The sequence below is a fragment of the Euprymna scolopes genome, chromosome 11 (assembly GCF_053919585.1).
Source record: "Euprymna scolopes isolate OS-2025 chromosome 11, ASM5391958v1, whole genome shotgun sequence".
Taxonomy (NCBI): Eukaryota; Metazoa; Mollusca; class Cephalopoda; order Sepiida; family Sepiolidae; genus Euprymna; species Euprymna scolopes.
In genome coordinates, this window is record NC_136492.1 from 78,199,147 (window position 1) to 78,214,022 (window position 14,876).

The 14,876-nt window shown below is 33.8% G+C and overlaps 1 protein-coding gene across 1 annotated transcript in view; it reads left to right on the plus strand.

The window, feature by feature from the left end:
- Positions 1-14,876, plus strand: part of LOC145287925 (sodium/hydrogen exchanger 1-like) — a 137,188-nt gene that overhangs the window by 34,488 nt on the left and 87,824 nt on the right. The window contains exons 4-6 of the mRNA XM_080135877.1: positions 6,273-6,314; positions 8,629-8,700; positions 11,666-11,747. Of these exons, the coding sequence (XP_079992003.1) occupies positions 6,273-6,314; positions 8,629-8,700; positions 11,666-11,747 (196 nt within the window). The remainder of the gene's footprint in view (positions 1-6,272; positions 6,315-8,628; positions 8,701-11,665; positions 11,748-14,876) is intronic.

Genomic DNA, 14,876 nt, shown 5'->3' on the forward strand with positions numbered 1-14,876 from the left:
AAAAAAAAAAAACAGGTTTAATAGCAAATTATGCGATATTTGTTTTTTTTAAATTGGTTTTCTTTAAAAAAAAAGATTTAAAGAAAATCAACGAATTTTAACTTGCTTCGATAAAATATATGTATATATAAATTCCAAAAAAAATCACTTACCTATAAAAAATACTATTCAATGGGTACTTCCATTCTTCATTATTAAGAATTTATCCATATTTATATTTTATATTCCATGTCCTTTTTAAATAAAATATTTTTTTAAGCGAGTATTAAAAAATATCGCGACTTCAGCTTGTCACAAATCGAAAAAAGAAGAGATAACCGTCTCCCTTTCTTAGAGTTATCAACTATGGTGGCCTGTAAGTGACAGAATTAATGTCTCTTTCTATTGCTGACTGTAAACAAAAGGTAGTAAATGTAGGCCATCGTAGTTAAAAAATAGTTACATTTCACTTATCAGTTTTTGCCGATAAAAAGAAAAAAACAGTCGAGCGATTTTTGATTTTTTTTATTCTCTTAAAGAAATACATGAGTTTTTGATTTAATATATTTTATTTCTTCTTTATGGAGTGAATTTTCTTCTTTTTTTTTGATATCTAAAAAAACATGGAGTGAAATAGAAATAATTGTTGTAATTAAACGAAACTTTCTGTGCAATATAACAAGATTATAAGGTTTCACTTAAAAAAAATTCAACGCGGTAAAAAAAAGGTTTTAAACTTTGGACTTTATAGGTAAATTTGCAAATAACTTCTTTTTTTTGTTGTTTTAAATTAGCTTATTTTATTTATTGATCATTTATCTTCAATTTGTGATATATAAATCTGAGATGAGAAAATTACTTTCACTTTAATAGACATTTCAAAATTGGGGGGTGGTTAAGAAAAAAAAACCTTTGTATAGAATATTATATTCGGTTTATTGGAGAGAGCATAAAATTTCACATTGAACCTGAAAATATCGTGAAAATTGAATCAATAGAAAAATTTGGATAGAATTTTAAAGTGAAAAAATTGAAAAAAATTTAACTTGTAAAATTCAATTGATTTCATTACGTAAACAAAATGGCTGCATGAACGCGTGCAGGCACTTTGTAAACACTGTTTTTTTTTAAATTAAAAATAATATTTCTATTATTTTTTAAACGACTTTAATAGTTCATTTTGGAAGGATATTCCATAAAGAAAATATGGTGCAAGTCTATGAATGGTCCACAAGTAATCTTTTTTACTATAAAAATCTGAAAAAAATCTTTATAATGTACGCACTTGTCACTGCCTGAAAATGTCATATTCCAAAAATCACGTAAATCGATCAAGTAGTTTTTTTTTATTTAAGAAAATCAAATATTATGAGACATTTTATCAAAGAAAAACTTCATGCCATCTTGTTTTTGAATGATACACTGCTAGCGACACCTATTGGGAATGTTTGGAATATAAGATCGGCAAGGTGCAGACAATCGACTTTCCACGCTATAGAAAAAAAACTTGGATAATTAAGACATTTATAAGTTTTTGAGGATGTTGAAAACGAAAATAACGTTTAAAATTCCAGCAAACGAGTAGTTTCCAAGATATGAAGAAATGTTAGTTTAAAGAAAGTGGGGATCACTTTTCTATAATAATTTAACGCATAATGATCACCCCCTTTATGGCCACCACTAGTGTAAAACTTGAATTTACGCCGCTGAAATACACATTTGCTGAATTTTTGTTGGAGTAGCGTCATCGTGTGGGTGCTCAATTTACGTAAAATTCTTCATATCTTATTAGTATTTGAGGTGTAGCACTTAGTTCCTATTTAAAATTATATCCCCTGATATAACGATCATAAAATCTGTTTACAGTCGATTTTTATTCCGTACTTGCTTAATGTTTCTACAATTCAAATTTGAACGCCATCTTAGACCCCAAGATAGATAAGGTAGGAGGCGATGCTAGAGGATCGGAGAAGTGCGAGTCCAGCCTAGCTGATCTGATGGCTAGATGCGGTCTGGTTAACAGGTTTCAAGTCAAGCATCCGGGGCGGAAGATATGGACGTGGACCAATAGCGTTTCCTCCTATACAAACACTTACTTGGACAGGATGTTAGTTAGGAGAGGTGAAGTAGACTTCTTATCTTGTCTCACATTCACTTGGCTAGGCCAGACAGACCATAAACTAGTGATGGTCCGGCTGAAGCTAGGAAATAGACCTAAGTTAGTGGCTCACTGGAAGTTAAACACCACCCTTCTGGAGATACAAGACTTCCAAGAGAAGCTAATAGAATTAATTCAAAAAGCACTCGTGAGGGCGGTTACCAGGAGTAAGTGGTGGGTAGGTCTAAAAGCCAAAATTAGAACCTTCTCTGTCAAGTATGCCCAGCATCTCGCACTAGATAAGGCCAAGATGAAGAAGAAGCTAGTGCAGAAACTAGCCCGGGCTACGGGGGAGGTTGATAGGGTTAGTCAGGAACTAGCTAAGCAGGACCTGTGTGAGAATAGCAAGCATTATGAAGGTCAAGTAGTCAGAGCTACGCTTAGAAAGATAGGCAATGAAGCAATCAACTCCAACACTGACATGCATGGTGAAATTTCTAGGCATGGCTCGGACAAGTACATTGCAAAGGTAAGACATCTGGATAGATGCACCCTAGAATCGACTCGGGAGATCTGTGAGAGGTTTCGAGAACATTTCGAGGAGAGTTTTACACAGCAGCCCGATCTTCCGGTCCTTGAGTTTAGCAATTATTTGGCTGACTCTCCCCACTTCAAGACGGCTAAAACAGCTAGAGCGGCTAGCTGCAAGCGCCAGGTGACAGAGCGGGAGATTTTTACTGTGCTGAAGCAGGTCAGCTGTGACAGATCATTCAAGTTGTTTTTGAAGGATTTCAGTTATTTTTTTAAGCATTCAAGTCATTCTTAAGGTCATTCAATTCATCCTTAAGTTCATTAAAGTCATTCTAAGTCATTTATTTTTTTAAGTCATTTCAGCCCATTTTTTGGTCATTTTAGTTTATGTTTAAGAATTTCATGTCAATCCTACATTCACGCATTTATTCATCACACGAGAGCATGCGACTAATGGCTATCGGCCTTGTTTCCAAACGTTTCTGTATAAAATTTAAGATATTTTGTTAGCTTTTATTTATTTTTATTCATTTTTTCTATTTTTTATTTTTACCCTCTCTAAATCCCGCCCCCTGATATGGGCCGCTCGTAAAATAGGGACACACTTTTCTGATACTGATATCTCCAAAAGTTCCAATTTTCTACAACCTTTTCAGTAAAAAAATTCTTTTATTTACTTTTTCTATTTTGTATTTTATCCCTCTCAAAAGATGTGTGCCGCTCATAAAATAGGGACACATTTTTCTGATTCCGATATCTCTAAAAGTCCCGATGTTTTACAACCATTTCGGTATAAAATTTAAGATTTTTTGTTAGCTTTCATTTATTTTTAAAATTGTTTTTTTACACTCTCAAAATGCCATCCCCTGGCATATGCCACCCGGGGCAGACCCCCCCCCCCGTTGCTACGCCACTGATGACGACGATGATAATAATGATGTTGATGATTACAAGAAATGACTATTAAATTGAATTACACAGCAGAAGGGTTTAAACTGAGGTTTTACTTGAATCTTATATATAAAGTAAAATAAGATTCTCTGGAAGTTAACACCATAGATCAGTACACACGAGCGGAGTCACATGAATGAAATTGTGGTGAATCATTCAAGTTGGGCATGAGATATCTTGAATTAATCTAGTTTCCCAAGCAACACTGGGACACTGGTCAGCTAGTCTTATAACTATATATATAAAGTAGTAGTAGTAGTAGTAGTGTGACCACTGGACTGATTATGACCAAACATTACATAATGATAGTCTCAAGGTTAAAGGTTAAGGTTATATTTGCTGCGGCTCTTTATGAACTCCCCCACCTAGGGATGGTGCATACCAAGTTGGGATTCGTCACTATCCCGGTGGCCGCCACCATGGCGCCGGCTAACTTTCTTTGCTATATCTTTGATAAAAATGTGTTTGTGATACTAGACAAATGTTAACCATTGTGATTCTTTGCAATTGTTTCAATTTTTATGTGTAACAATATAAGTTTGATATGACTTACATGATATAAAGTTCATAGTTGGATTTCAGTCACTTCATTTTTAAACATCTTAAGCAATAGTTGCTCTTATAAATCCACTTACTGCAGCATGCAGCAAAGGCCCGCACAAAGGACGGGTATACTAGCATAATAGGCTAATAAACAAAACTGCTTACAATTTTTTCTTTCTGCATTCGTTATCACCAACTATTGGTTCGTGTTCTGAAAAGCAACTTTATTTTTATTTCTAATTTTTTTTTATTATTATTATTATTTTAAGACATTTAGTCCAACCACCGGTTTCTGTTTTGTTGCCTGCGATTGAATGAGGATTAATGAATGTTTCACCCTCCCATATTTTATTGTCACCGAAATCGGGGAAATTGCTCATTTTTCAATTAAATTGATTAATTACCTACTCTAGTTGCAGACCCATTGCGGTACACCAGAAGGAAGCTTTGCATGCCTTCTCACAGTGAATTAGTCTGCAATACATTATAGTTTACATTGCACTATAGAGAAATCTACTGTTGATTTAATGAAATTATTTTATATAATGGCTTGAATTAAAGTTTAAAATGCAAAAATCAACTATCATGATTCAATTGTGCTCTAAACAGAAACATTCATTCAGGCCCTACTGTTGATTTTATACACCGGACCCTTCCACTTGTGCGGTGATAAAATTTCTCAAATACACTTGCAATGTTAGGCTGTATAAAGGTGTTAACTTTGGTCGAAATCAAACTGTTCTTTCTTTCATCAGGTTTGATTGATTATCGATTTTTGATACTTATTGATGCATTCTGATACAAAACTTATTTAAGAACACTCCAGACACGTAAAATACATTTGTGTGAAGTTTTTTTTAAATTGGCCCACCGTTTCGTAGTTCACAGGGAACTCACTCACTCACTCACTCACTCACTCACTCACACACTCACACACAGACGCACACACAGACAAAGTGCTTTTATATATAAGTAGATAGATATATTTTAATATTTTTCTTCGTCATAATATTTACAGTATTTTAAATATTATGCTTGAATCATCATAATCGTCATCATCATCATTGGTTTAACATCTATTTTACATGCTGACATATGTTGTTTTTCAAACTACCATATCTCTGGCCAAGTGCTTATTTATCCCTCTTTCTCTCAAGTTTATTCTTATCATGTTCTTTTAGATTTTCCTTGGTTTTCCCCTGAACCTGCTACCTCCACTGTTCTACATCTATTAACCCAAAAATACTTATCCATTCTCTAAACTTTTGGCAGTCTCATAACTCTCTCTCTTCCCTTATTTTGTCCTTTAGTCCTCACATTCCATAAGCGATGTTTCTGATAAAAGAAAAAAAATTTCTGTTTTTCAGATTAAAATTTATCCATCTGATACTTATTGCTAGCTAGTTTTTAACCTTGAAGTAATATTATTTTTTTAGCTCCTTACATCAAGTTGCTTCATGCCTTGTTTGGGACAATTTCCATTGAAAAAAAAAAAAAAAGAAAAAAGTGGCCATATCATCAAAGACTGCTGCTCTACAACAGTCATTGAGGGCATACAATCAAAATTTGCCCTGGGTATCAGCTGATTACTCTGTATGCAACTGAGCATGCATGGGTTACAATAACTTGAGACTTTGAAATTTATAGACTTCAGAAAAATTTTTTATGAAAATCTGAAATCATCTAAAGATCCTTACTTATCTGGCACAGACCTTTGAGATAATATCGGAGTATGGTTCTGTTGGATTTCAAGAGGTTATTCTACCAGGTATTACCTCCTCCTTTGGGAGAGGGTTTGGTTTATTATTGGTATCGAGGCTCCACTACTGGCATTACCAATGGATTCGATGTAGGCAACTTTTGCAACATTCAGAGTGTGTCATTTTTTTGGAGGGGGGGGGCTAGATTCCCTACTATAAACTGAACTTATGTCTCACTTTGCTGCAGTAAGAAAATAAACGCATCAATTTTTGACTATGGTTAAAACAGTCTAGCAGCATTGTTTTTTTTTTCTTACATTAAATCAGCTTTATGACGGATAGTGAAATTTAGAATTGGTGCAAATATTGAAAATCCAATTGACTTTTTTTTTTTAACATTTCTAGCAAACTATTTTCTTTCATTCTTAAGTTATGTGTTTTCCTTGTTTTTTATGTTTTTTACATTCCAGTTTTTTGCTGTGCATTGGAATTATTGCAGGTTGCATCATTCGGTAAATAATATTTTTCTTTGTATTCCTTTTTATTTTATGAACACAACTCAAAAAATTATCTGCCCCTTCCTGATTTTTTTTTCTGATATATCTCATATTTTGATTATTGTTCGTTTTGATAAATATATATTGTGAAAATATTTATGCTAGAAAATAAACAAGGAATGTAATATCTTAATTTTTTTCTGTTGCAATATTTTTGATTTAATGTCAGGGTAGATAATAACATGCTGCCCACCTCAATATGATATGACACATGGTCAGAAAGTAGATATGTCCAGTCAGCGCCTCTAAAGGAGGAGCACTCCGGCCTAGCAAAACTTGCCTGGGCATTCCCATTAACATTCCCCATAGGGACACTTCATGCAGCAAGCAATAAATTTACTCCACCTAAAAGCCGGGTGGCAAGGCCTAGGAGGGTGGACCTCCTAGGTAATGCCCAGGTGGCAAACCTAAATCCGACTGGAACTGGTCCAGTTCCTGGCCTCGCACTGGTTGGGTTGATTGTCAAGAACGGATTCTTGATTTGTACTTTCTACCCAGCCTCCAAACAACCAAAGCAGCAGGGAAACCCATCCTCCAACATTAAAAATAATGAGAGGGTAGATATGTACTTGTTTCCCACCCAGGAAGATGTGACACAAGGTCGGAATGTGGGGTGTTTAAGCCAGCGCCCATAAAGGAAGGACACTCTGGTCTAACAAAAATTGCCTAAGCATCCCCGTCGGCATTCTGTTATGTAATGAGTGTTATTTTAAAAAGTACCAAATATGTGCATATGTTACGTTGTTCTTATTTAGATGGCGACTTATATATTTATTGTTGTTCATGTTAGTAAGAGTCTTAGAGTGATAGAGACAGTCTTAGGAGTTCATGTTGTTGAGTGTTCATATGTCTTAGAATGTTTATGTTTGTGGAGATAACATATTGGAGACATAAACAGGGTACATATAAAGAGAGAGACAGATCTGTATATATATAATAGACAGTGTACATGTTACTACAAGAGAACCAAGCCTGTAATTCAACTAGAAGAGATTTTTGAATATCTTGATAGATAGGCTGAGAGTGCGTTTGATATTTATGTTTTGACAGTTGTACATATAATATAAACACGTTATCTTTGTCATTGTAATGATGAACACACGAAGATGGCAGTTATGAAAAACATGATGATCATTTATTCTTCGACCGGTCGGAAATGATTTTGTATTTCAGAGATTCAAAGTTGTTACATGGCTATTTCTAAACCCTTCCGCTTCTAGAGGGAGCCTTGACTCTCACCGAGAATTGGTCTGAACCTCTCTGCTCCTCTGATCTGACTGATCTAACTCCCCTCTAACTAACTTCAAACTCTTTCCTATATTGAGAAATCACATGTATGTCTGGTAAACGTTACCACAACTCACGTGTCTCCAACATGCGCGATTTGCACGTTTTTGAAAGCATTTCTGACGACCAGGAAATTTCCCACTCTCTTTGTTGTTTTACAAAGGAATTTAACCTACTTGTCTAATTCTGTAACCCATATATTATTATGTATGTTTTCTAAGAATGTGAATAGTTTCCAGCCAAATTTGTATTTATTAAATATTTTAACAGAATCAACAATTTACTGGACATTCCATTTATAATAGCATTCTGTGTTTATTTTAACTTATGATTGGAATTCTCAATTCCAAGTCTAGCTTCGCAAGTTCGAATCCTTGACTATCCTATTTCAGTTTTACATTTAACTAATTCCCTATTTTTCTACTTACATAAAAAGGGGACAGCCCTTATCATGCAACAATTCTCCAGTAAGGACGCTTCAGGCAGCAAGCAATAAACTTGTCCCATCTGAAAGCTGGGTGGCAAGGACTGGGAGGGTGGACCTCCTAAGTAACACCCAGGTGGCGTACCTCAGTCCAACAGGTACTGGGTTAGTTCTTAGCCCTGCACCTGTTGGGCTGATTGTCAAGAACAGATCCTTGACTGAAACTTTATACCCAGTCTCCAAGCAATCGAAGCAGCAAGGAGACTCATCCTCCAACATAAAAAATAATGGGAAGGTATGAGTAAAGAAAATTGGAAGGTTCACTGATAGATTCTTGCAATAGGAACTGACCAATTAAAAAGAGCCATGTTCTGTTGATGTGCCTTTTTTTCGGTAGCTGAATTTTCTCCACATTAAAAACCGACCCTATGTCTAACTTTGCCCCCGTAGAGAGGCAAGTAAGTAGGAATAAGAGCAAATAATGGCAAATTATGTGAAAAAATATCCCATTCTTCTTTTTTGTAAAAAAAGAAAACTTTTATTTTTGTTTCTTTTTAGATTTACCAGTCTCGATTATTTTGTACCGGAAACGTTTTCACCTGACACGTTCTTCCTCGTTCTTTTACCTCCGTAAGTAATAAATTGCATTTTGCTTCATTCAGACAAACGTTAAAAAAAAAAAGAAAAAAAGTTGCAGGAACAAATAGGGTCCAAGTACCCCAGATTATAAGCAAAATGAAAGGAACATCTTCGAGTCTACAATCGTTTACTTTCAACACACTATAAACAAACAGATAATAAAACCAAGTTGTTTGGTTTTTTGATCTCTAGGTTTGTTTATTGAAAAGTTTTATAAATTAAAAGAAATGCACCCTACATTGAACAGAAATGAATATTTAATATATCTACTCCTTTTCTTAAAATAAATTTTTCCCTATATTAAAAACCGACCTTGTCACAAAAAAAAACAAAAAAACACTCGGTTTTATTATGTTTGTTTACTAATGCCACGTGTGTCAAAAATCAACCGGTTTAGACTCGTCCCTTTCTTTTTTTTTTATTATTATTTAGGGTCCTTGAAACCTAATTGATCCCAGTTTCGTAATGAATTGAAATTAAGGATTTAAGTACATTCTTACTTCAACCACATAAATTATTTGGAGGGAAATGGCACATTTTATCAATTGCAGGTGAGCACATGAATAAAATTCAAGGAAGGAAAATTTAGACGTCAAACCAAGAAAGAGATTAATTACGGAAGGACGATAACTCAAGTTCATAATTTTCAAGTTATTTGGTTCTATATAGCCCCTTTTTCACAGAAGAGATGTTGCTAGTTTTGTAACATTATACACGTTTAAACACGTACACCCAACACGTTGTAGACTCAGTTGCAAAGAAACATAAGACAATTAATAACTCGACTCCTCTTTTTTTGTAACGACATTTATTTTGGGGTACTTTCCCAAATAGAACGTGATCGTGCTCCTTTTCTCTGACCTCTGTCCTCTCGAAAGTCCTCCATGTTTATAACGTGATCATTTTCTTTAGCGCGCTCTCTCACTCCTTTTCATAGTCTTTTTTTTTTTCCTTACCGTGATGTTATTTCACACACGGCTCGGTATTTGCATATAGCCATCATACACACTCTGTTACAGTTTTTCTTTCTTTTCATTATTGCCATAGAAAGTGCTCCACTGAGTTCAATTTCTGATTGTTCCTTGTAAAACTTTCACAGCAAAAACTATTTTGTCTAGTGACCACCGGGTATCTAAATGGGGAAGCAACATCCAATCGTATTTAAACTATCTACATTTCTCATTTGAGTCTTTGGAGCACCCAATTATATTTAAACTATCTCAATTTCTCATAATATTTCTCAGTGCTAGGACTTATACTTAAGTGCTTGGAGCATACAATCAAGGAGTTTGCCTCGGGCGCCACCAGGACACCAGAAGACCTCTGCGTGTTAGTGATATCAGCATTTGTATTTTTTGTCTCAAACTAACTGAAGAATTCTCCGATTTGAAGTTTAACTTAAATAGTAATTAGTAGAACTGTGACAACAGAATATTCTTTTTATTGTTTTGACTCTATGTGGTTCTCGGTTGATTAACTGTGTCTAACTGTGTCGGATATATACTCTAGAGTCAAAAGAATGTAAAGAATATGCTGTTGTCACAACCCTAGTAATTAGGAATAATTAATAGAATAGAAAGCAAATCATATTTCGAGATCACTCCAATGAACCATGGGCAGGTTGAAAGAGAATAGCGCTACTGTGACATGTCTGTTTGTGTTTGTACAATACAGTATGTTGGTAAATAAACATATAATCGAAAATTACTGAAATTCCTTAAATATTGTCATTATTATTTGATACACTAACTCGTATCCACAGTGTTTCCCATGGACTGCATTGTCATAGCTTGCAAACACAACTCCTTAAAAATAAGTTGTTTGGAGATAGTGGCATGCAGAGGGCTGGGATGAAATGGTGGTCACTCGATGTATCCAAATTGGGAGGTGGGGGACATCTAATAATATTCAAAATATCTCACTTTCACATTATATTTCTCAGTACTAGGACTTATACCTAAGTCTTTTGGGGCATACAATCAAGACGTTGTCCTTAGACATCGCTAATGCATTCCCAATCCTCTGCATGCCACTGTTTGAAGGTAATGGCAAAACCATGCCAAAAGTCTAAAATGGAAGACTTATATCTGATCTGTTGCTAAAGTTGTTAGAGAAATGATTGGATCATTCTATCGCTCAGAGACTTTCTCAATATTTGCTACTTTTCATGCAAAAAGTTGCAAAGACTGTAAGATAGCGCAGAAGGCTATATGCAAATACATGCAAAATGACGTCACTGCTAAAGAAAAAAGACTAAAAAAGAGAAAGAAGATGATCACAAGAGAGACATGGAGCATGGAATAAGATAACGTTCGAGATCACATTAGAGGCGGAGATAACGTTCGAGATCATGCGAGAGGTGTGGAGAAAGTTTGAGATCATGTGGGTGATGTCATGGCCATAACAATGACGAAATAAATGTTGTTGGTACAAAAAAAAAAAGTGAGTTGAAGTTTTTTGTTATTCTTTGTTTCCTTTGAAATGTAAACTGCATACAACGTGTTGGTCCCTGGACAACATTAAATTGGGCCAACAACCAAATGCCAAGGCCCAAGTAAATCGCTTTACAAAAGTTCCTCAACAAGGTGAAATAATGAGTTGAGCCAGGGATGTTCTAGTTGTTCTCAGATTAATTGCACAACACGCAGAACAACATGTAGCTAGTATATAGTCTGCACAAGGTTCTGTATATCATGAAGATATAGTGCCCTTAAACTATGATAGTGTAGCAGTTATACATAAAGACTTATTTTCTTTTCTGGAGAAATATCTCTACCAGGTGATTTGGCTACATGCTGAGCAATCAGCTAGCAGGGCACATAGATTCCACAATTAATTATATTTTGCTAATAATTTTAGATATTTAAAATTGTATCAATAAATGAATCCTTTTAATCGATTTTGATAAGTTGTCTCCTAAAAAAATATAATCAATGCTATGTTCTATATTTTGTAGCATAATTCTTGGGGCTTCGTACAGTTTGAATAATCGAATCTTTTATGACAACCTCGGTGTAGTTCTGTTGTTTGCGGTTGTGGTAAGTGTGAAATGCTTTATGCTTTTTTGGTTTTGATTGCATTCATCGACCTTCAAGAGATCTGATTGGCTGATTTTTAAGAGATATGATTGGTTGATTCTGAAAAAAATGTTTTGCTGTGCTTATAATAATTGGATGTTTAAAAATGCATTTTAAGTAAAAACATTTTCACGTAATTACACATCATATCAAAATTAGTAAAAACTAAAAAAATAACCGAGTAGAAGATTTGCTAGAACTATTTTTTACAAAACAAAAAAAAAATTTTAAATAATAAAAAAATCGAACAAAACAAACAAAAACATTTATATCATCGCCATTTTTAAATTTGAAATAATAGAAAGATGTCTGAAAACAAGGGAAATAAGCCAGTTTATCATGCAGAATTGGCCGCAATTGAAGAAACCGATAAAACTGCATTATATATGTGTGTGTGTGTGTGTGTGTGTGTGTGTGTGTGTGTGTGTGTGTGTGTGTAAAAGAAAGAAAATTAAAACTGTAAGTTGAATTTTACAATCAAAATTTATTGTTCGACTGAATACTCCAAAAAACAATTTACAAAGTCCTTATTCCACGGAGTTTCAAAGAATGCTATTCTTGCTATTCTTCTCATCAGAGTACAGAAAGAAATCAGCAAATTATATTTGTAGCAATGCTAGAATTTGCTGGTTATGGCATTGAGTGAAACCGCAATTTATTATAGGCATACATTGCCAAGAAAAACAAATGAAAAAAATGTTGGATATGTAAAAAAAAAAAAAATATATATAAAAACAAACCATGCATAATTCTTCAGCTTGCATGAAGATCCTCTCAAGATAATCCAAAAGGTGAAAATAGTTCTTTCGAGAAAATGAAGTCCAAAATTAAATCCAGTGTAATACATAGAGTTTGATTGGAAAGTTTTCAAAGCCGCTGAAATAATGGAAATTGTTTTTTTCGGACAGTGCAGTAGTCCAAAGAGAAGTTGATCTCCAGTCAAATGGGATCGAGGAACAAAAAGAAGAGAAAAAAAAAACAGCATATCATGTTTCATCGTTGGCTTAATTAGAAAAAGTGATTTTAGACTAAATTTTAAAGAATTAAGATCAGGCTAAAAAAAAAAAAAAGAGGTTAACACGTGAAAGTTTGTATATTTGTAAGGACTTTGTAAATGTTTTTTGGAGTATACAGTCGAACAATAAATTTTGATTGTAATGTTCAACTTTAATTTTCTTTCTCTATAATAAGCTCTACACTCTATTTATTCGGTTGGGATTAAATTATCTATATATAAATTAGTGGTGGGACGATTAATCGGAATCATTAATCGTAAGAATTGTGTACTTTGGGGGGCAATCGGAATCGCATCGTTAAAAAATACCTTAGATTTACAATTCTTTCATTATGATTCTCTTATATTTTTAAGTTGAACTGTTTGTTTGAAGTTTATTTATGTATAAAACAGCCTAACTACGTCAAGTCCAAGTTGCTGCCAAAATATACAAATATATATATATTTCCTAATCGATCATATTTGAAAGTTTTTGGAATTTTTCTAATTTTGATATGACATTTAATAGTGTTATTATCTAAAATGCTTTTTTTCTTTTTTTAAATATCCAATTATAATGAACGATCACCGTTTTTACTATTAGTTTTTAGTTTTCTGCTTTATTCCTACTCAAATTGAATATGATTAAAATCCTTTTTCTGTCTCTAGTAGGTTAAGCAAACTAAAATGACACATTTTTCGAATGTTTTTCTTTTTTTCAGTATCGTTTAAAGAGAAAAAAGTAATTTTTAATTCAATTTGTATTTACAGCAGTATAATAGCGACCAGTCCACTAAGTCAATTTATAGCGGGAGATAACTGTAGTTATATTGTCCTGTAATATGGAGTAATTTCCCTTTCTTATTTAAAAATAATTTCCCGTATTACCTCCCTTTGTAAATTTTAACATTTTGACTTCATAAATCCTCTTTATCTATACTAAGAAGGCTATCTGGAAATGTGGGTAACAAAAAAGGAAGCTGATCCTCGCTCTCTCTCTCTCTCTCTCTCTCTCTCTCTCTCTCTCTCTCTCTCTCTCTCTCTCTTACTTTAACCGCCTACATCTCTCTATACCTCCCTTCCCTCCATCTCTGTTTCTCTTTCTATCCTTCTGCACTCCCATTCTCTCTTATACTATATTTTTTTCTTGGTCCTACTAAATCAAACTGACTGAAGTTACTGGCTTCCTGACTTAAATGTACCAAACATTGATGTTATTGTTTTTCTCCTTTCCCTTTGCAAAACTCAATCATGTTCTGCAAAGCAAAAAACAAAAACAACAATTTTCCTCTACAAAACAATCAAACCAAACTCTATGAATAAATATTTGAAGATATCTTGAAGCATAAGAATTTTTCCAAAATTATTGAATTCGGCATTAAGTAACCCAAAAAGGGTTGATATTCCATAAAATAAAATGCCAAAAATCAAATACAATGAATAAATGTTTGAAGATACAAACAACTTGAAGCCTAAAATCTTTTTACAAAATAACTGGATTCAGCATTCAATGACCCCAAAAGGCTTGACATACCGTAAAATAAAACAAATTTCTATCATTGTCGCTCTTTCTATCTGGAAAATTGACCTAATCTCAGTACTATTTTTTAAAACGAACTATCTAACCTTTTTAATTTATTAAAATAATATTAGGTTGGTGCAAAAGTTTTTGCTGATTTAAAATTTCATCTTGAAAAAGAAAAATTATGTGTTTTTGAAAATCTTTATTGACAACAATAACGACCTTTGCTCTCTATAACTTGATTCCATCTGTACACGAGCTTATAAATGCCTCGGTTGTAAAATTCTTTAGGTTTTCATGTGAAATATTAATCTAACTATTGTTCAATCTCATATTATGGTGCTAACCTAAGATCATCTTAATGAGTTTGTAATCTTCGGAATAAGTAATAATCCGAGGGTACTGTGTCAAGAGAATATGCAGGATGAGGCAAGATTTTCCAATCAAATTTTTTCTAGGAGATCTTTGACCAGTAGTGTTGTGTAAGGACGAACAATATTGCCACAAAATATGAATGAGCTTTGGCGCTAGAAGCGGATAAATCTGAGGGAGATAACTCCTATTGACCAAAAAC